This window comes from Mobula birostris, chromosome 13 (genome assembly GCF_030028105.1).
Source record: "Mobula birostris isolate sMobBir1 chromosome 13, sMobBir1.hap1, whole genome shotgun sequence".
Taxonomy (NCBI): Eukaryota; Metazoa; Chordata; class Chondrichthyes; order Myliobatiformes; family Myliobatidae; genus Mobula; species Mobula birostris.
In genome coordinates this window covers 37,177,400-37,197,773 of record NC_092382.1, presented here as the reverse complement: position 1 = coordinate 37,197,773, position 20,374 = coordinate 37,177,400, and the positions used below count along the sequence as shown (strand labels likewise).

General features: G+C 47.6%; 1 protein-coding gene across 1 annotated transcript; it reads left to right on the top strand.

Moving 5' to 3' along the window:
- Window positions 1–2,649: 2,649 nt before the first annotated feature.
- LOC140207536 (uncharacterized) lies at window positions 2,650–20,054 on the top strand. Its single transcript, XM_072276074.1, has 3 exons — window positions 2,650–2,676; window positions 11,442–13,214; window positions 19,772–20,054. Exon 2 carries the CDS (start codon window positions 11,599–11,601, stop codon window positions 12,466–12,468), a length of 870 nt encoding a protein of 289 aa, XP_072132175.1. The 5' UTR covers window positions 2,650–2,676; window positions 11,442–11,598; the 3' UTR covers window positions 12,469–13,214; window positions 19,772–20,054.
- Window positions 20,055–20,374: the final 320 nt, after the last annotated feature.

Genomic DNA, 20,374 nt, shown 5'->3' with positions numbered 1-20,374 from the left:
ACACTGACTTGTGGCAGCATCGCAGGCAAGTACATTCAGATAACACACGGAACACAAATTATACGATTCGCTGTCAGTAGCAATATATAAATATGATTTATGTCATTAACAATATATAAAATACAGTACATTCTGTCATGATCAAAATTAAAATGTGCGATAACAGACTTGGAAGTGTTGAATTTGATCCCTGTCTCCATTCCTCCTGTAGTCCACAACCAGCTCCTTTGTTTTTGTCACCATGAGGGAGAGGTTGTTTTCTTGACACCACTGTGTCGGGGTGATGACTTCTTCTCTGCAGGCTGCCTCGTTATTATTTGAGATTAGGCCAATTAATGTAGTGTCCTCAGCCAACTTAATTGGCAGATTGGAGCTGTGGGTGGCGACACAATTCATGGGTGCACAGAGAGGGCCAAGGAGAGAACGCTGTGGGGTATGTGTGCTGAGGGTCAGAGAAACAGAGGTGAGGGAGCACACTCTTACCACCTGCCGGCGATCTGACAGGAAGTCCAGGATCCAGCTACACAAGGCAGGGTGAAGGCCGAGGTCTCTGAGCTTCTTGTCGATACTTCACGACTTCGTATGGCTACTGCTCTGCCCATGACTGCAAGGAACTGCAGAGAACTTTGGAGAGCAGAGAACATCCGAGAAACAAGCCTCCCCTCCATGGACTCTTCCTACACTTCCCCTGCCTCGGAAAAGCAGGCTATGTACACAAAGATCCTCACAACCTGGACATTCTTGCTGCAAACCCGCTCCCCCATCGGGGAAGAGATACAAAAGCCTTAAAGCGCGAACCACCAGGCTTAAGGACGGCTTCCTGTCTGCGGTTATAAACCAAATGAATGGTCTCCAGTTCGATAAAATGGACTCGACCTCACAATGTAACTCGACGTGACCCTGCACCATATGTCTATCTGCACTGCACTTTCTCTGCAGCCATAATGCTTTGTTACAGTTATTGTTTTGACATATATCAGCTCAATGTACTTTTATAATGTACAGATCTGGTGACTGAAGGCAGCTGCAGGTTCATGAGGGACTGTTACTGTCAGATTCTCCAGTTCTTGCGGCTGCTCATCGCACCCAGGACTGAACCCTGGTCACTGAGCATTGGAGGAGTCCGTTCTGCTGATGGTAGCCTTAAACTGGACTGATGGTTAATATTGTGAATCTGTGAAAGATAAATCAGTTCTGTATCAAATCCCATGTCTCAGGTACTTACTGTCTCTACCACACTCACAATGTACACTAGAGAGGCCACTCCTCCCATCTGGTCCCTGCCCATGTTTCTGTTCCATATCAGTATATCAAAATCTATCCCTGCCGTTCCCCTCTCACTCTCCCTGTGATGACAGGTTGCAACTAGTCATCACTCCGTGGGATAAGAGATTTCCCTTGAATTTCAGAGGATCATAGAAATATGCAGCACATTACAGACCCTTTGGCCCACAATGTTGTGACGACGTGCAATTTACTCCAGAAACTGCGTAGAATTTACCTACCGCACAGCCCTCTATTTTCCTAATCTCCACGTACCTATCTAAGAGTCTCTTAAAAGACCCTATTGTATCAGACTCTACCACCGTCACTGGCAGTGCATTCCACACACACACACCACACTTTGTTCAAAAAACTTAGCTCTGACATCTCCTCTGAACCTACTTCCAAGCAGCTTAAACATAACCCCCCACCCCACCCCGTGTTAGCCATTTCAGCCCTGGGAAAAGACTCTGGCGATCCACACGACCAATGTCTCTCATCATTTTGTACACCTACATGGATTTCCTGCATGCTTCTCTCCAGGCTGAATAACACGATGAGCTCACAGTGGTTTCAACGTTCTTCAGGGCTCTGGACTATGGTGGTTAAGCTCCTTCTTCCCTGCTTTTTTCAGCGCTTTGTGTCATTTTCAATCATTTGAAAGGACTGTGCCATAGACAGCTGGGTTGTTGCAATGCGCCTCTAAAGTCTGACAGCAGATGAGCCAGTGAATCTTCGATGGTGCAGAGTCAGAAACCAAAGAGTTACCAGCCTGAGTCAGGGCTTTGGGGCTCCAGAAAGAGATGGGGTCTAGACTTTACAAGGAGGAGGAGGAAGAGGAATCAGACCAGCAGGACGTGGCCACAAATAAAAGATCAGAAACATATTGAAACTGTTTCATTGAAAAAAAAGTGGTTAATTTCTTCAAAACACTGGAGGAAATCAACAGATCAGGCCGCAACTGTGGAGAGGAATACGTTTAAGCCGAGACCCTTCAGCATGCCGAGTCTGTGTACTTTTCTGCTTAGTTGCTGCCTGAACTGCAGAGTTCCTCCAGCATTTTTGTGTGTATGTGTTTATATTTCCAGTAACCGCAGAATTTCTTTTGTTTTATATCTGCATTTCTAAGAAGGTTCTACTTTGGCATTAGACACGTGGAAAGTTTGTTAATATTAAGTGTATTGTTTATGGGAGCTGCTTTGTGCGTTAAAACAGCACTGAGTTTTCCCACGCACAAAAAAAGAGGTCTGGACATAGAGCTGGTGCTTGCAGAAACCTTTAATGGAAGCGTGTTTACCCAGAAGGCTCTGCGAACAATATTCGCCGTCGCTGAAGCACCGATCGAACGCATAGGCTGTTCCCGAATATCGCGCATGCGCGCAGTGCACAAAGGCCTCGAGAAGTCTGCTCCAGGTAAGAGATATTCCCCGGCTGCGGGTGGGAATTTTCAACACCGAATTCGGGACAATTGCTGTGAGCTCCGGACACCGTGGCCCGCAAGCCCGGGATAGTCCTGCTCTCTTCCCTCTCTCTCAGCACCACGATCCGCCCGGGGGAGATTCCGGCTGATGAGGGAATGGGAACTGATGGATCTCTCACACAGAGTTGAACTCCAGCTATCTAAATGCAAGGATTAGGAACTCGGAGAAAGGGGACAAAATCTTTTACATCAGCTGTTAAGAAAATCACCTTTGTTCTGCCTCCAATCACAAACAAGGGATAATCTGCAGATATTGAAAATCCAGACAACACACACAAAATGCTGGAAGAACTCAGCATTAGTACTCCTTTCCATAAATGCTGCCCGGCCTGCTGAGTTCCTCCAGCATTTTGTGTGTGTTGCTTGTTCGACCTCTTCTTGTTCTGGACCTTTTTACCCGTGAGGACATGTTTTGATCCATTCACTCTGTGAAAATAATGATATCAAACACCTTTGTCCTGGGCAACAAATAGCTTTCACATCACGAATGTGCCAGACTCCAATGAGACAGAATACTGCCCTTCATTTCATATGCATTGGCCGTCAGTCACCTGGGGGAGGGTTCAGGGGAAATATTTATGTACAATACAGAAACTGGTGTTACCTGTGTGTGTTGTGACGATGCAAAAGTTGCTGGAGAATTTGCAAGTGGGAGGAAGTGGAGTGATATTTGGAAATCTGACTTTTTAAAGTGTCATTTAGCAAGCAAATCAGATATGGACGATGTGCAATAGCTGGAGTGAGAAAATCCTTCATAACCCTTTACGGGCCTGCTACATAGATTGTGTGAGAGTGCAGATGAACTTGATCAAACCCAGAGGATGTCTTATTAACAGTGATTTGCTAACTGTTAAAATAAATAACTCTGTATTTAAAATTCAGTGTGCACATATTGTTGTTACTGGGTAAAAATTGCACAGCACAAGATTTTTTGGCACACCGATCATTACAAATGAGGGGACGTTGGTGGGAAGGTGGGGAGACTTCCAGTGTCCTTGACACCCTCACGTACAAGATGTGCATCCGGCTGCAGCTTGTAACCCTGCACGTTAGGGAGTTGGAGCTGGAAATGGATGAATTCCAGATCATCTGGGATAGATATGACATGAAGAGCGGTGAGTTACACCCAAGGTGCAGGACACAGGAAACTGGGTGAGAGTCAGGAAGGGGAATGAGGTTAAATAGCCATCGCAGAGTACTCATGCGGCCATTCCACACTACAACAGGTAGACCACTGTAGAAACTGTTGTGGGGTGGGGGTGATTACCAAGCAGAGCAATGTCAAAGGGTTGATAGAGGATTTGTTAGTTCAGGAATTAAAACTAGCAGAGATCAAATATCCTAGTGGTAAGTCTTGCTAGTGCTAGTGTGTGGTGGGGGGAGGTGGAATTAAAGTTCCAGAGGGGATTAGAGTCAGACTACCAGAACAGATAGTGGAGAGGGCGAATTGAAATAACTTGTATCCTTAATATACATGAGGAGTAGAAATCTTTATATTATTTCTCCATCTAAATGTGCAATGTGTAATTTATAGTAATTTATAATAAATAGTTTGTACATAGGACAGTCATTATAACATAGAAATACAGCTGCATCAGCGTGAATTAATCAGTCTGATGTCCTGGTGGAAGTAGCTGTCCAGGAGCCTGTTGGTCCTGGCTTTTATGCTGTGGTAACATTTCCTGGATGGTAGCAGCTGCAACAGTTTGTGGTTGGGGTAACTCGGGTCCCCAATGATCCTACGGGCCTTTTTACGCACCTGTCTTTGTAAATGTCCTGAACAGTGGGAAGTTCACATCTACAGATGCACTGGGCTATCCGCACCACTCTCTGCAGGCTCCTGCAATTGAAGGAAGTACAGATCCCATACCAGGCAGTGATGCAGCCAGTCAGGATGCTCTCAATTGTGCCCCTATAGAAAGTTCTTAGGCATTGGGACCGATACTAGACTTCCTCAAGCATCTGAGGTGAATGGGGTGCACAGCCACATATCACACAGCCAGTATGTACAGACCACATGAGATCCTCAGTGGTGTTTATGCCGAGGAATTTAAAGCTGTTCACTCTCTCAACCCCAGATCCATTGATGTCAATAGTGATCAGCCTGTCTCCATTCCTTCTGCTGTACAGCCGTCCCCAACCACCGGGCCACAAAGCATGTGCTACAGGGCCGGGAGGAAACGATATGAGTCAGCTGCACCTTTCCTCATTCCCTGTCACGCACTGTTGAACTTGAACATTGGGTTGTTAACTGTCCCTTATTTGCTGGGACATCTCGTATATTGGGCTGAATTGGTTTGTCCCATATGGATTGTCCCGTATTTCCCCCGCTAAGGTAGAGTGTTCCTATGAAACCATTCATGCCGGAATGGCGTGAAGCGAAGAAGCAATTACCATTAATGGGAAAAATTTATGCGCATTCCCAGACCCAAAAAATAACCTACCAAATCATACCAAGTAACATATAAAACCTAAAATAACACTAACATATAAAAACGTAGTAAAAGCAGGAATGATATGATAAATACACAGCCTATATAAGGTAGAAATAATGTATGTACAGTGCAGTCGGGAAGATTAAGCCAAAGCCGATTTGTGGTAAAAAAAAATGGCACGTACGCACATGCACACACAGTGTCCGCGCAAGGCTTCATGGTCATTGTAGTCTTTCTCGGGGTAAACACAAGTGACCCATATTTGACTGCTACTTTTGTCCCTTATTTGGGAGTGAGAGAGTCGGTAACCCTAACTGTAAAAGACATGTTGAGGTGAGTTTAACCCTACTTGAACACTGCCCACCCCCCGCCCCCCAGGTCGGCCGGTCCGCAAGAATATTCTCAATTTTTCACCGGTCTGCGGTGCAAAAAAGGTTGGGGACCCCTGCTGTAGTGCACAACCAGTTCTTTTGTTTTTGTGACATTGAGGGAGAGGTTGCTTTCTTGACACCCAGACAGATGTTGCTCAGACAAAGTCATCAATCAAAAGGTTGAGCATGGTGTGATGAATGTGCTGAGCTGTGTATATCACAATGCAGGAAGCATCATAGGAAAGCCAGATGAGCTCAGGGCATGGAAACATGATATTATAGCCATTTCTGGGACTTGGTTGCACCCAACAGTCTGAGGGATTTTGAGGAACGAATTTGTAGAGAGATCGCAGACCATGCCAAGAAACAAAGGTTGATTCAGTCAGTGATTATAACTTTCCATATATTGACTGGGACTCCCATACTTAAAAAGGACTAGATGGGGTAGAGTTTGTCAAATGTGCCCTTAATCAGTACATAGAACTCCTGACGTCAAAGTATGCAATAGGCTGTCAGGGAATGATCCAGGGCTGGTGACAGAAATTAGTGATCATAATGCTATGAGATTCAAAGTATATATGGAAAAAGAGAGGTTTGGACCATGAGTTGTGATTCTAAATTGGAGAAAGATTAATTTTGATGGTATCAGAAAGGATCTAGAGGAACAGATTTGTAGAGAGATTGCAGACTATGCCAAGAAACAAATGTTGATGTAGTAAGTGATTATAACTTTCCATATATTGACTGGGACTCCCATACTTAAAAAGGACTAGATGGGGTAGAGTTTGTCAAATGTGCCCTTAATCAGTACATAGAACTCCTGACGTCAAAGTATGCAATAGGCTGTCAGGGAATGATCCAGGGCTGGTGACAGAAATTAGTGATCATAATGCTATGAGATTCAAAGTATATATGGAAAAAGAGAGGTTTGGACCATGAGTTGTGATTCTAAATTGGAGAAAGATTAATTTTGATGGTATCAGAAAGGATCTAGAGGAACAGATTTGTAGAGAGATTGCAGACTATGCCAAGAAACAAATGTTGATGTAGTAAGTGATTATAACTTTCCAAATATTGACTGTGTCTGCCATACTGTAAAAGGTCTAGCTGGGGTAGAGTTTTTCAAATGTGTCCTTAATCAGCATGTAGAATTCCCAATGTAGAAGTGTGCAATAAGATATTGGGAAATGATCCAGGGCTAGTGATGGAAATTAGTGTATGGGAACACCTTGTATCGACTGATCATAATGCCATGAGATTCCAAGTAAATATGGAAAAGAGAGACCTGGACCACGGGTTGAGATTCTAAATTGGAGAAAGGTCAATTTTGATGGTATCAGAAAGGATCTGACAAGTGTGGATTGGGACAGGCTGTTTTCTGGCAAAGGAGTACTTGGTAAGTGGGCATCCTTCAGAAGTGGAATTTTGATGTGTAGAGTTTGTATGAGCCTGCCAAATTAAAAGTTGAAGGTAACTGGTTCAGAGAATCTTGGTTTTCCAGAGATATTAAGGCCCCAGATATCTTGTTCCTCTGAATGCCTCAGACTGTTGGATGCTACCAAGTCTCATTAATAACTGCAAATCATAATTCAATGCCCTGAGCATATCTGATTTTTTTAGTAGTTGTCTTCTGTTAGTTTTAAAAACTTTCCAATAGTTTTTGTTCTATTATTTGCCATCTCTTTGACTTTTATGTTGGCTTTGGCTTCTCATTTCAGCCACGGTTGTATCCTCCTGCCTTTCCAATGCTTCCACTTCTTTGGAATGTATCTATCACTCACCTCCTGAAATTCTCCCAGAATCTCCAGAAATTGCTGCTCCATCATTAATCCTACCAGTCTCCCCTTCCAATCAAGTTTGGCCGGCTCCTCTGTCATAGGGACATGGAGAGGATCTGTTAAACAGGCCATTCAGCCCATCGAGACAATGCCTAAAATATTTAAACTCTCTGATGCAACGTCCCACACTGGGACCACAGCCCTCCATACCCCTACCATCCAGGTACCCATCCAAACTTCTCTTAAATAGTCAAATTCAGCTGGCACGAGCCACTTGTGCTGGCATCTCATTCCACACTGTCACAACCATTTCAGTGAAGAGTTTTTTCTACATGTTCCTCTTAAATTTTCACCTTCCCCATTTGCCCATGACCTCTGGTTGTCATCGCACCCAACCTCAGTGGAAAAATCCTGCTTGCATTTACCCTATCTAAACCCTCATAATTGTGTATACTTCCTACAGTTTCTATCTTTAACTTTTATTCTGACAAGCACATATCCAAAATTTTTCAAAATTTTGCTTTAAAGGCCTCCCATTTACCATAAAGCAGCCTGTCCCAGTCCACAGTTGCCAGATCCGAGTGTCATAATTCCAGGTGTTGATCCATGCCCTGAACAAATCTGCCTTTCCTACGATTCTCCTGGTATTGAAATATACAGGGTTCAGCATATTCACTGCACCATGCTCAACTTTTTCATTTCTGACTTTGTCTGAGATCTGAACAACATCTGTCTCCAAAACCCCTCCACTCTCTGCTCTGTTATTCAGACTCCCATTCCACCTTCAAATTTAGTTTAACACCCCCGCCACATCCCACCTCCCACCATGCAGCTCTATCACCCCTTTGGCTTTCATCTCCCAGATCAATAAAAAGCTGGTGCATACCAGGTACAGACAGATCGGAACAAATGGGGTACTTATGAAGTACATGAAATTCAAGTGAACACTTATGAAAGAAATAAAAGAAGGCATAAGGTTGCCCCAGCAGACAAGGTGAAGGAGAATCTTCATGGATTCTGCAGATATGTTAAGAGCAAAAAGATTGCAAGGGAAAAAAATAATCTTCAGCAAGATCAAAATGATAATCCATATGAGGAGACAAATTAGATGTGGGAGATTTTTTTGCATCCGTATTTACTCAGGAGATGGACACAGAGTCTATGGAAGTGAGGCAAAGCAGCATCAACTTCATGGACCCTGTACAGATTACAGAAATTGAGGTGTTTGCTGTCTTATGGCAAATTAGCGTCGATAAATCCCCAGGGCTTGACAAGTTTTTCCCTGGGACCCTGCAGAAGACAGGTGCAGAAATTGTCGAGGCCCAAGCACAGATATATAATTCACCCTTCGTGACAGGTGATGGACTGGAGGATTGGAGGACAGCCAATGTTGTTCTGCTGTTCAAGAAAGTCTCTAAAAATAAATGAGGAAATCTTATGTTGGTGAGCTTGACATCAGTAGGGGGAAAGTTATTGCAACACGTGCAGGAACCAGATGTATAAGTATTTGGATAGATGTGGACTGATTAAGTATAGGCAGCATGGCTTTGTGCATGGCAGGTCACGTCTAGCCAATCTTACAGATTTTCTCGAGGAAGTTATAAGGAAAGTGGATGAAGGCAAAGCAGTGGATGTAGTCTACATGGACTTTTGCAAAGCACTTGACTAGGTCTCGTATGGGTGATTGGTCAAGAAGTTTCAGTCACTCAGCACTTAAGATTAGACATTAAATTGGATGACGCACTGAAGCCAGAGTGTGGTAGCAGATGTTTGTCTCTCTGACTGCAACCTGTGACTGGTGGTGTGCCATAGAGATCAGTGCTGGGTCTGTTATTGTTTGTCATCTATATCAGTAATCTGCAGTGAGGAAGGTTTTCAAAGCTTGCAGAGGGATTTGGACCAGCTGGAAAAATGGGCTGAAAAGTGGCAGATGGAGTTTAATACAGACAAGTGTGAGGTATTGCATTTTGGAAGGACAAACCAAGGTAGAACATACAAGGTAAATGGTAAGGCACTAAGGAGTGCAGTAGAACAGAGTGATCTGTGAATACAGATACAAAATTCCCTATAAGTGTCATCACAGGTAGATAGGGTCATAAAGAGAGCTTTTGGTACATTGGCCTTTATAAATCAAAGTATTGAGTATAAGAGTTGGAATGTTATGGTGAGGTTGTATAAGGCATTGACGAGGCTGAATTTGGAGTATTGTGTACAGTTTTGGTCACCTAATTACAGAAAGGATATTAATAAGGTTGAAAGAGTGCAGAGAAGGTTTACAAGGATGTTGCCGGGACTTGAGAAACTGAGTTACAGAGAAAGGTTGAATAGGTTGGGACTTTATTCCCTGAAGCGTAGAAGGATGAGGGGAGACATGATAGAGGTATGTACAATTATGATTGATATAGATAGAGTGAATGCAATCAGGCATTTTCCACTGAGGCTAGGGGAGAAAAAAAAAAGAGGACATGGGTTAAAGGTGAGGGGGGAAAAGTTTAAAGGGAACATTAGGGGGGCTTCTTCACACAGAGAGTGGTGGGAGTATGGAATGAGCTGCCAGACGAGGTGGTAAAAGCGGGTTCTTTTTTAACATTTAAGAATAAATTGGACAGATACATGGATGAGAGGTGTATGGAGGGATATGGTCCAGGTGCAGGTCAGTGGGACGAGGCAGAAAATGGTTCAGCACAGCCAAGAAGGGCCAAAAGGCCTGTTGCTCTAATGTTCTATGATAACATGGTTAGCTGGAGCAGCAAATTTGTGGATGAAACCGAGACTGGGGGTTTAGCAGACTGTGCGAGGACTATCATGGCTTTGCAGTGCAAACTGGAGCAGCTGGAAAAATGGCCTGAGAATTGGAAAATAGAATTTAATGCAGACAAATGTGAGGTGTTGAACTTTGGTAGGACCTACAAATGTAGATCTTTCTCAGTGGCTGGTAGGGCATGGAGGAGTGTTGTTGAAGAAAGGGATCTGGGAATACAGGTGTATATTTTAGTGGAAGTGGTGTCACAGTTCGATAGGGACAGAAGGAAAGATTTTGGCACATTGGTCTTCATAAATCAAAGTACTGAGTACAGGAGGTGGATGTTATGTTGACTTTGTACAAGACATTGGTGAGGCCTAATCTGGAGTATTGTGTGCAGTTTTGGTGACCTACTTACAGGAAAGATGTTAAAGAAGTTGAAAGAGCTCAGAGAAAATTTGCAAGGATGTTGCCAGGTCTGGAGGATTTAGGTTATGAGGAGAGATTGAACAGGCCAGGGCTTTATTCCTTGGAATGTAGAAGATTAAGGGGAGATTTGATGGAGGTGTACCAAAATTATGAGGGTTATAGATAGGGTAAATGCAAACTGGGATTGGGTGGGACTACAACCAGAGGCCATGGGTTAAGGGTGAAAGGTGAAATGTTAAGGGGAACATGAGGGGAAACTTCCTCACACAGAGGGTCATCTAGGTGTGGAATGAGCATCCAGCACAACTGGTGTATGTGAGCTCAATTTCAACATTTATGAAGTTTGTATAGGTACTGGGATTGTAGGGGTATGGGAGTGGAAAGTTTAAATAGTTCAACACCAACTATATGGGCCAAAGGGCCTGTTTCTGTGTTGTACTTTTCTATGACTGTGACAAGAACCTTCAGTAATACTAATATTCACTCGAATTCCTTTTAACAGCTGTGCAGACCAACCATACATCTGAGTAGGAGATATTTACATGGCATTAAAACTGTGGCACTTTCAGTTAACAGTACATGAAGAAAATCTGAGCTGCACATTAACAAAGGCTATTTGTGTGAGAGTGCTTCAGTTACTGTGAGGCCAGGCAATGCCGCTCAGGCAGAACAGGGAATAACACCAATGGAGAGAGTCAAACCGAACCAGGTCACAGATTGGAGTTGGCAGAAATGCCCCATTCTTATAGAGACAGGAAGAGCATCAGAGAATTTGATGGTCATTCCAGTCGCCAGCACTGTGACCAGCTAGAAGATGATTTCTCTCTCCAACTTGGGTTGAACTTCACATTAATAGTGCGATGTCACACTTTGGCAAATAAAGTGATCTTATCTGAAATGTTATCCTTCACCCATTGATGGATTTTGTAAATTTTTTTTCAGGTTTAAAAAGGACAGGGAATTTGTCTTTGGGAATCTCGAACACGGCACGCCAATTTTGCTGTCTCTGTCTCGATATTTAAGAAGTGGAGCAAGGGATTCACTCGATCATCTTTCCTGCTCAGTCTGTGGGGAGGGATTCACTCGATCATCTGACCTAATGGCTCACCAGTCAGTTCACACCGGGGAGTGGACGTTCTCTTGCTTGGACTGTGGGAAGAGATTCACTTGCTCATCTAAACTGAAGGTACATCAGAGAGTTCACGCTGGAGAGAGGACGTTCACCTGCTTAGTCTGTGGGGAGGGATTCACTCAGTCATCCAACCTACAGAGTCACCAACGAGTTCACACTGGGGAGAAGTCATTCACCTGCAAAGACTGTGGAAAGAGATTCACTAAGTCATCCACCCTATTGGCACACCAGTCAGTTCACACTGGGGAGAGGCCATTCACCTGCTCAGAATGTGGGAAAGGATGCACTCAGTCATCTGATCTGCTGGTACACCAGCGAGTTCATACTGGGGAGAGGCCATTCACCTGCTCAGACTGTGGGAAAAGATTCAGTCATTCATCCAACCTAATGGCGCACCAGCGAGTTCACACTGGGGAGAGGCTGTTTACCTGCTCAGTCTGTGGGAAGAGATTCACTCGGTCATCCAACCTAATGGTGCACCAGCGAGTTCACACTGGAGACAGGCCTTTCACCTGCTCAGACTGTGGAAAGGGATTCGCTCGGGCATCTCACTTACTGACACACCAGTCAGTTCACACTGGGGAGAGGCTATTCACTTGCTCAGACTGTGGGAAGGCATTCACACATTCATCCAACCTACAGAGACACCAGCGAGTTCACACTGGAGAGAGGCCATTCACCTGCTCAGACTGTGGGAAGGGATTCACTCGGGCATCTCACCTACTGAGACACCAGTCAGTTCACACTGGGGAGAGGCCGTTCACCCGCTCAGAATGTGGGAGAGGATTCATTCAGTCATCCGAACTATTGGCACACCAGTCAGTTCACACTGGGTAGAGGCTGTTCACCTGCTCAGACTTTGGGAAGAGATTCTCTCAGTCACCTCAACTGTATGTGCATCATTCAGTTCACACTGGGGAGAGGCCGGTCAAGTGCTGTAAATGTGGGAAGAGATTCACTTAGTAATCTAACCTTGTGACATATTACCGGGTTCACACTTGGGAGAAAGTTTCAATAAGCTGTATGCTGGATATTTGTCTATCACTGTTGCTGATGCAATTTCGAGAGTGACTGTCGGTGCTGAACTCTGCAATTATTGCTGCTGCTCACCACACCCAGTTCTGCACCCTGGTCACTGGGCATGGGAGGAGTTTCTTCTGCTGCACATTCACCTTTACTGGGACTGGAATTTAATATTCTGTGTAGTGTTCTTAGTAATATTAGTTGGACTGTTAACTGTTAATTGCTAATTACAAAATGGCTTCTCTGAAGTGTTATACTAAAACGGCTTCCCGTACTGTTTACTGCTGAGTAAGGGGTTCTCTGTAACAGCATGTTTGGGTTATAATTAGTGATAATGGAAATTGTATTCATTTGCCAGCCAATGGAAGTCATGTTATGCTATCTTGCATGTGTGTGCTGAGCTGAGGATCGGGGGCATTTTCAGGAGGCAAGCGGAGAGGACGGATGTGTGGGGAACGGACAGCGGTTCCAGGGCGGCAGATACCAGACCTCGGGGGTTCGGATGGTGGCCGGAGTCTTGGAAGGACATTGTGGATGGAATTGGAGGCGTGAGCTCCAACGTATGAAAATATTATGTGCACATATTATGTGAAAATATTATGTGATAAGTTACTTATGTGGCGCCTTTTCTTTTAGTTGTTTCTACTAACCCATCATTACGAATTGATATAAAGTATGTTCCGGTGGGATGAAAGACGTTACATTGTGGGGGCTCGTCCAGGATTTGAATTCTGTCAGATACAGAGTAAGCCACCGGGTTTAAATTAGGGGAGATGGACTCGGATAAGATTGAACTTTGGTGTGAGATTGATGATGTCCCAGTTAATCATGCCTGTGTACTAAGGGGGTGGACATACGTACTCCGGACGATGTGTTAATTCGATGTTTGACTATGGTCAGAGCTATCGGTAAGGTTGAGATTGTAAGCAGAAATATTGGTAAAATGTGGGACTCAGCCTTTGTGCTGGTACAGACGGGCGCTGACGTCAAGGAATTGGGACTGCAGCCGTGTATCAGTGACGTAGGTGAGGCGGGTCTATGGGGCGTGCACACTGTCATGGAGGAAGGGTTTGAAGGGACACCAGTAGCATTGCCCGCAGCTTGGGGCGCAGATTTTAGAAAGCGGGTCAGTCGTTTTTGAAGGATGAAGGAAGGGAGTGGTCAGATTTTGAGAATGTAATTGATTCTCATTCCCCACGGAAGGGGGAAGGCTCTGAGTTGGCTTCAGCCATTATCTCCCTGGTGACCAGGGCGGGGGGTCCACGTCAGAAGTTAAGAGCCACGTCAGAAGTTAAGAATTTTCTCAGGGAGGGCTCCCATTCCCGAAGGGAAAGATGATGATGAAACCTGGGCAGAACATACTTCTCAGCTGCTCGGTGAGTGGCAGTGTTCTGAGGAGGAGAAGCGGCAAAGATTGGGAGAAAGTTTGAGAAGGGTGGCAGCTGAGGTGGTAAAAGGCGTGGAAGTTAACCAGCCCTTGGCTTCCTGGAAGGAGTATCTGGAAGCATTCATCGTCTGAACCCTCAGTGCCTAGGTGGCACATGGGGCCTCCACAAGGGTCTAGAAGCATTCGAGGAGGCTTTTGGGCTAACTGGGGGCAGGGTGGAGCTTTTAGGGGGAATTCAGAATTTGTGTCAGGATAAAGGGGAAAAGCTTTCTGAGTATCTTTTCCGGCTGGAGCGAAGGCTAAATTGCTTGAGACTCCGGGGATCATTTCAGGGAATGAGATGGATTAGATAAGGATCGACCAGGTAGCCAGGGGCATGCAGAGACATGATGCGGTCGCTATGAGCCTCCGGCAGCCCCGTAGAATGCGTCTTTTGTTCGGTTGCTCAGAGAGGTAAGGGAGGAGGAGGACCCATTGGAAGCGGAAGGGGGCCTCGTTAGTACGGTGCCGTCCTCGGTAGCAGCTCCTTGTGGTGAAATGGCCAGGGCCAGATCCACGCGGGAGATAGCAAAAGAGATCGCGGCAGGCGGAGTCTCTCCGCGTGGGGGGACTAGTGGGAAAGGCCCCTCCCTGAAGGGACGGACAGCACTGAGGCCAGGCAGAGGCTGGGGTCTCGCGAGACGAGGCGTGTGCCATAACTGTGGGGAAGAGGGGAACTTCAGGTGGGAATGTGAATGGCAGGGAGCCCCTTGGAGGGAGAGCCCGCGGGTGTCCCAGCCAGAGAGGAGGCGGGTGTTGGGAAACTTAGAAGAGACTCAGTGAGAGTACGGACTGGAGTCTTCGGGAAAAATATGTTCCCAACAATGTGCCACGGGGCCCTCGAGAGGAAAAGACCCTATCCCAGAAGTATTGGTGGGACCCCGAGAGAGGGGACAGATGGAAAAGCCATACTCGACACGGGGTCGCAGGTCACATTACTGTACCGGTCATTGTACAATCAGTATCTGGCGCATTTACCCCTGACACCTTTCAGTGCACTGGAAATGTGGGGTATCAGTGATGGTGATTACCCGTACGATGGCTATTTGTCTGTGAAGCTGGAGTTCCTGGAAGCTGAGGTGAGGGTGTCTGAGGCTCATGAGACCCTGGTACTGGTTTACCCCGACACCGGTGAGACTGGGGGTGTGTCCATTCTGGTGGGGACCAACACCCCTATTGTGCAGAGACTCTTCGGAACCTGTAAGGAGAAGTTGAGAAAGACTTTGGAGACCCTGTCAGTGCACCCAGTGTTCTGAGCTGCTTTTGAGGAAGCGTGGGGTCACCCGGGGCTGGATGCGGCGTGTGAATGAGTCACTGTGTTGTGTGCCCAGTCGAAGCCCAGGGCGGTACGGCCCGGTGAAGTAGCAAGTGTGATGGGGATCCCTAGATTCCCGGGAGTGCCTGAGGGTGAAGCCCTTTTAGTGGACACCTCGGAAGACCTTGAGGGGGCGTCGAGATTCCCTGCTGGGGTGCTGGTGAGACCCGAGTTGCAGAAGCCCTCGGTGGTGCAGGCACGCAGGCTGGTGGTGACCGTCAGGAACACGGCTGCGCGAGAGGTCACCTTTAAGCGGGGGCTGCCTCTGACGCATTTGTTTCTGCTGATGGTGATGCATAGCACCCCCGTGAGGCCAGTTGGGGAGAGCTGTCGGGAAAACGGCCTAAGGTGACAGCTGAAGCTTTTAACTTTGAGGCATCCCCTGTGCCGGAGGGTTGGAAGCGGAGGCTGGTGGAGAAGATGTTGACGATGACAGATATTTTTTCCATTGACGAATCTGATGTGGGTTGTTCCAGGAGCACTCGCCTCACCATACGGGTGACTGAGAATTATCTGTTCAGAGAACGATCACGGAGACTGGCCCCTGCAGATGTGGAAGACGTGCGGCAGCATTTGTGCAAGTTGAAGGAGGCTGGGATCATCACAGAGTCCTGAAGTCCTTATGCGTCTCCTATCGTAGTGGCCTGGAAGAAGAATGGGAAGGTTTGTATGTGTGTGGACTATAGAACACTGAACAGGCGCACGGTCCCTGATCAGTACACAGTTCCCCGGGTCGAAGACGCGCTGGCTTGTCTGAGTGGGGCGAAGTGGTTTGGCGTGTTGGATTTGAGGAGTGGATATTACCAGATCCCGATGAGTAAGACCGATAAGGAGAAGACGGCCTTCATTTGCCCTCTGGGATTTTACCAGTTCGGAAGGATGCCCCATGGCATATCGGTGACCCCTGCCACTTTCCGTAGGGTCATGGTGAAGACAGTGGGGGATATGAACCTGCTCGAAGTGCTCGTATATTTGGACGACCTCATAGTATTTGGATTCACCTTGGAAGAACACGAAGTGAGACTAATGAAGGTGCTCAGCCGTCTGAAGCAGGAAGGGTTAAAACTTTCCCTGGACAGGTGTCAGTTCTGCCAGACGTCTGTTGGCTATGTTGGGCACATAGTCTAGCGAATGGAGTAGTTACGGACCCGGCTAAGATAGAAGCGGTGACCATGTGGCCGAGGTCCCAGACCATGAGCGCTCTGCGCTCGTTCCTGGGATTCTGTGGGTGCTATCGGAGACTCCTGAAGGGCTACGCCGGGGTGAGTCATCAGTTGAACCAGTTCCTGCGTGGCTACCCTCCCCTGGGACAGAGGGGGAAGGGGAGGAAAGGACGGGAGGATGGAGAATATTTGAACCCATCAGAGCCCTCCGGACAGAGATGGGATGACAAACGTGAAGCGGCTTTCCATTCGCTGAAGGAGATGCTGACTCAGGCGCCGGTACTGGCTTTTGCAGACCCCCGATTGCCCGACGTGCTACACACCGATGCCTGCCGTGAGGGGTTGGGGGCCGTTTTGTATCAGGATCAGGGCGCTGGCCTGAGGCCTGTGGCGATTGTCAGCCGGAGTTTGTCGCCATCGGAGAGAAACTATCCCCCTCCCACAAGTTGGAGTTTCTGGCGTTGAAATGGGCGGTGGTGGATAAGCTGAGTGACTAGCTCTACGGGGCCAAGTTTGAGGTGCGGACAGGCAACAACCCGCTCACTTACATCCTGACCTCGGCGAAACTGGATGCCACGGGCCATCGGTGGCTGGCAGCTTTGTCTTAATATGATTTCAGCCTGAAGTACCGGCCGGGGAGCCAGAATGTCGACGCGGATGCGCTGTCCTGACGGGGCCATGAGGAGCTGGGGAAGGACGAGGAGTGGGAGAGGGTTCCTGCATCCGAGGTGAAGGTGATGTGCGAGTTTGCTATCATCGTGCAGGCTGAGGAGAAGGAGAGGCCGTATCGAGCAGTGAACTCATTGGGGACATCCAATGATGCTCTGCCTCTAGTGTACTGTGACATGACTGCTCTGAAGACCACGCAGTTGCTGGGGTTAAGCCCTGGGGAAGTGGCCACTGTTCAGCAAGATAACCCGGACATAGGCCTGGTCTGGCATGCCTTGGAAGAGGGGGATGTGACATGGACGGAGAAGACCAAGCACGGTCCCGCATCCCTGTTCTGAAGGAATGGCTTCGGTTGAGGTTGAAGAACCAATTATTATACCGGGTAACGTCAGCCCGGACCGAGCTCGGTGTTGGCAGCTGGTCCTGCCAGAGAAGTATCAGAAGGTTGTGTTGAAGTCTCTCCTTGATGACTCTGGGCATTTGGGGGTTGAAAATACCTATGGATTGCTCAAGGATAGGTTTTACTGCCCCGAATGAGGACGGAGGTTGAAGAATACTGCACGTCCTTCATTCGCTGCATACGAGGGAAGACGCTGCCCGGGCAGGCTGCCCCTTTGTCCCACTAGCACAGTGCGGGGCCTTTGGACCTGGTGTGTATGGATTTCCTGTCCATAGAACCCGATGTCACCAACACAGCAAATGTCCTGGTCCTCACAGACCACTACACCAGGTATGCTCAAGCTTTCCCTACCAAGGATCAGAGGGCGACCACCATGGCGAAAGTGCTATGGGAGAAGTATTTTGTGCATTCTGGTCTTCCCCGGCGGATCCATAGTGGCCAGGGACGGGACTTTGAGAGTAAGCTCATCTATGAGTTGCTGGGCATGCCGGGGCTTGAGAAATCGAGGACCACGTCCTATCATCCGCAGGGGGATCCCCAGCCGGGAAGGTTCAATCGGACACTACTAGACATGCTCGGGACTCTGGAGATCAGCAAAAAGAATTGTTGGAGTCGACATATTGGGCATCTTGTTCACTGTTGCAACTGCACACGCAATGAAGCTACTGGTTACTCGCCCTATTATGTCGTGTTTGAGCGCGAGGCCAGGCTGCCCATTGACGTTTGTTTCGGGGCTGATGCGGGTGAGGTGTCACCGAAGCCTTACTTGAAGTATGTGTCTGATATGAGGCAAGAACCGAAAAGAGCTTACGAGTTGGCCGGGGAGGCAGCCGCGCGACAGAATCAGGGAAATAAGAGGAGGTACGACCAGAAAGTAAAGTTCACTCAACTCCTGCCGTGAGACCGAGTCCTCATCAGGAATCTGGGATTACCGGGAAAACACAAACTGGCTGATCGCTGGGCAGCCACGCCCTATGTGATGGAGAGTTAAATGCCAAACCTGCCGGTTTTCCGGGTATGGCCTGAGGATGGAAAGGGGCCTGTCAAGATTCTCCATCGGATTCACCTGTTGCCGCTGGGGCAAGATGTGCAGGTAGAGCAGGAGCCTGAAGAGGTGGCTGCACACCGTGCCAGGACTCTGCGTCCCCGCAGGGTGGAGAACGTGCCCACCCCTGGAGAGACGGGCCCAGGCCCAGCCCCTGTGAGGAATACTGATTTGGAAGATGATGACTGGGATGGTTGGTACATTCTGCCGTTCGCTGATGCTCCAAGGGACGGAGAAAGAGACTCCTGGCCTTTCCCCCACTGGGTCAGAGTGGGCTAGTGAGGGGCAGTCCGTGGCACAACAGGGCTCTGGAGGAGAGAATGTAGGGCCTGGACAAAAGATAGAGGATTCCGAGGTGCAGAGGGGCTTTGGTGACCGCTCGGGGGAGGATTTGCCTCGTAGTTTAAAAGGGTCCCCTGTAGTGTCCGAGGCAGAAGGGGTAGACAAGGGGGTGCGTAGGCCTTAGAGGCGTCGGAAACCCCCAGAGAGGTTGGCTTATGTAGCACCCGGGCAACAAGGTCTGATCTTCACTGTGTTGGGGAGTCAGATCACTGCTTTCTGCACGTGGATTGGGCTGTGCGTTCTGCAGGAAGGGATGGCGAATGATCTGAATGTGATGAGAACATGACATTTCGGTGGGGCGGGGTGGAATGTTGGTCTCTCAATATGCTAGGTGGACGGTTAACTGTTGATCGCTTATTACCAAAATGGCTTCTCTGAAGTGTTATATCAAAATGGTTTCTCGTAATGTTAACTGCTGAGCAAGGGGTTCTCTGTAACAGCAATGTTTGGGTTATACAGGGAGATAATGGAAATTGTATTCATTTGTTAGCCAATGGAAGTCATGTTATGTTATCTTATATATGTGTGCTGAGTTGAGGAGCGCGGGCTTTTCGAGAGGCGAGCGGAGAGGACGGATGTGTGTGGAACGGACAGTGGTTCCAGGGCGGCGGACACCGGACCTCGGGGGTTCGGAGGGTGGCCGAAGTCTCGGAAGGACGTGTGGAGGGAATCAGAGGCGTGAGCTCCAACATATTAAAATCCTATGTTCACAAGACTGATAAGTTACATATGTGGCGCCTATTCTTTTTTTTTGTAGTTATTTCCACAGAGGAGCTGAAAGACACCAAGAGGGTTCAAGAGACAGGAGAATAGATCAGCAGAGGTCTGATGTCTGTTGACAAGTGTGGCTTTCCTGGCAAGTTGAGGTTGTGGTGCTTGCAGTACGGACTGATGCCGTGGATAATGTGGCCACTAACTGTCTATGAAGTGGCAATGTCACACGTTGAGGCAATGGAACAGAAGATCAACAAGTATGTGAAGAAGTGGCTTGGAGCACCGAACAGCCTCACCAATGTTGCAATCCACAGTAGCCAGACAAAGCTTACCATCCCAGTGCAATCCCTTGTGGAAGAGGTCAACGTAGTCAAGGTAAGATCATTCTGGATGCTTCGAGACTCAAAAGACCCTGTCATCAGGAACACCCAGCCGGATGTGCGATCAGGCAGGAAGTGGTCAGCCCGTGTAGCAGTTGATGAGGCAGAGTCTAGATTGAAGCACAAGGAGACGGTTGGGGCTATCCAGCTAGGCCACCAGGGACTTGGATGGACAACCCACAAGTGGTGGTCATCTTCTACAGATAAGGAGCGCCTTGAGCTTGTAACACAAGAAATACGAGAGGTAGAAGAGGAGAAGAGGTTAG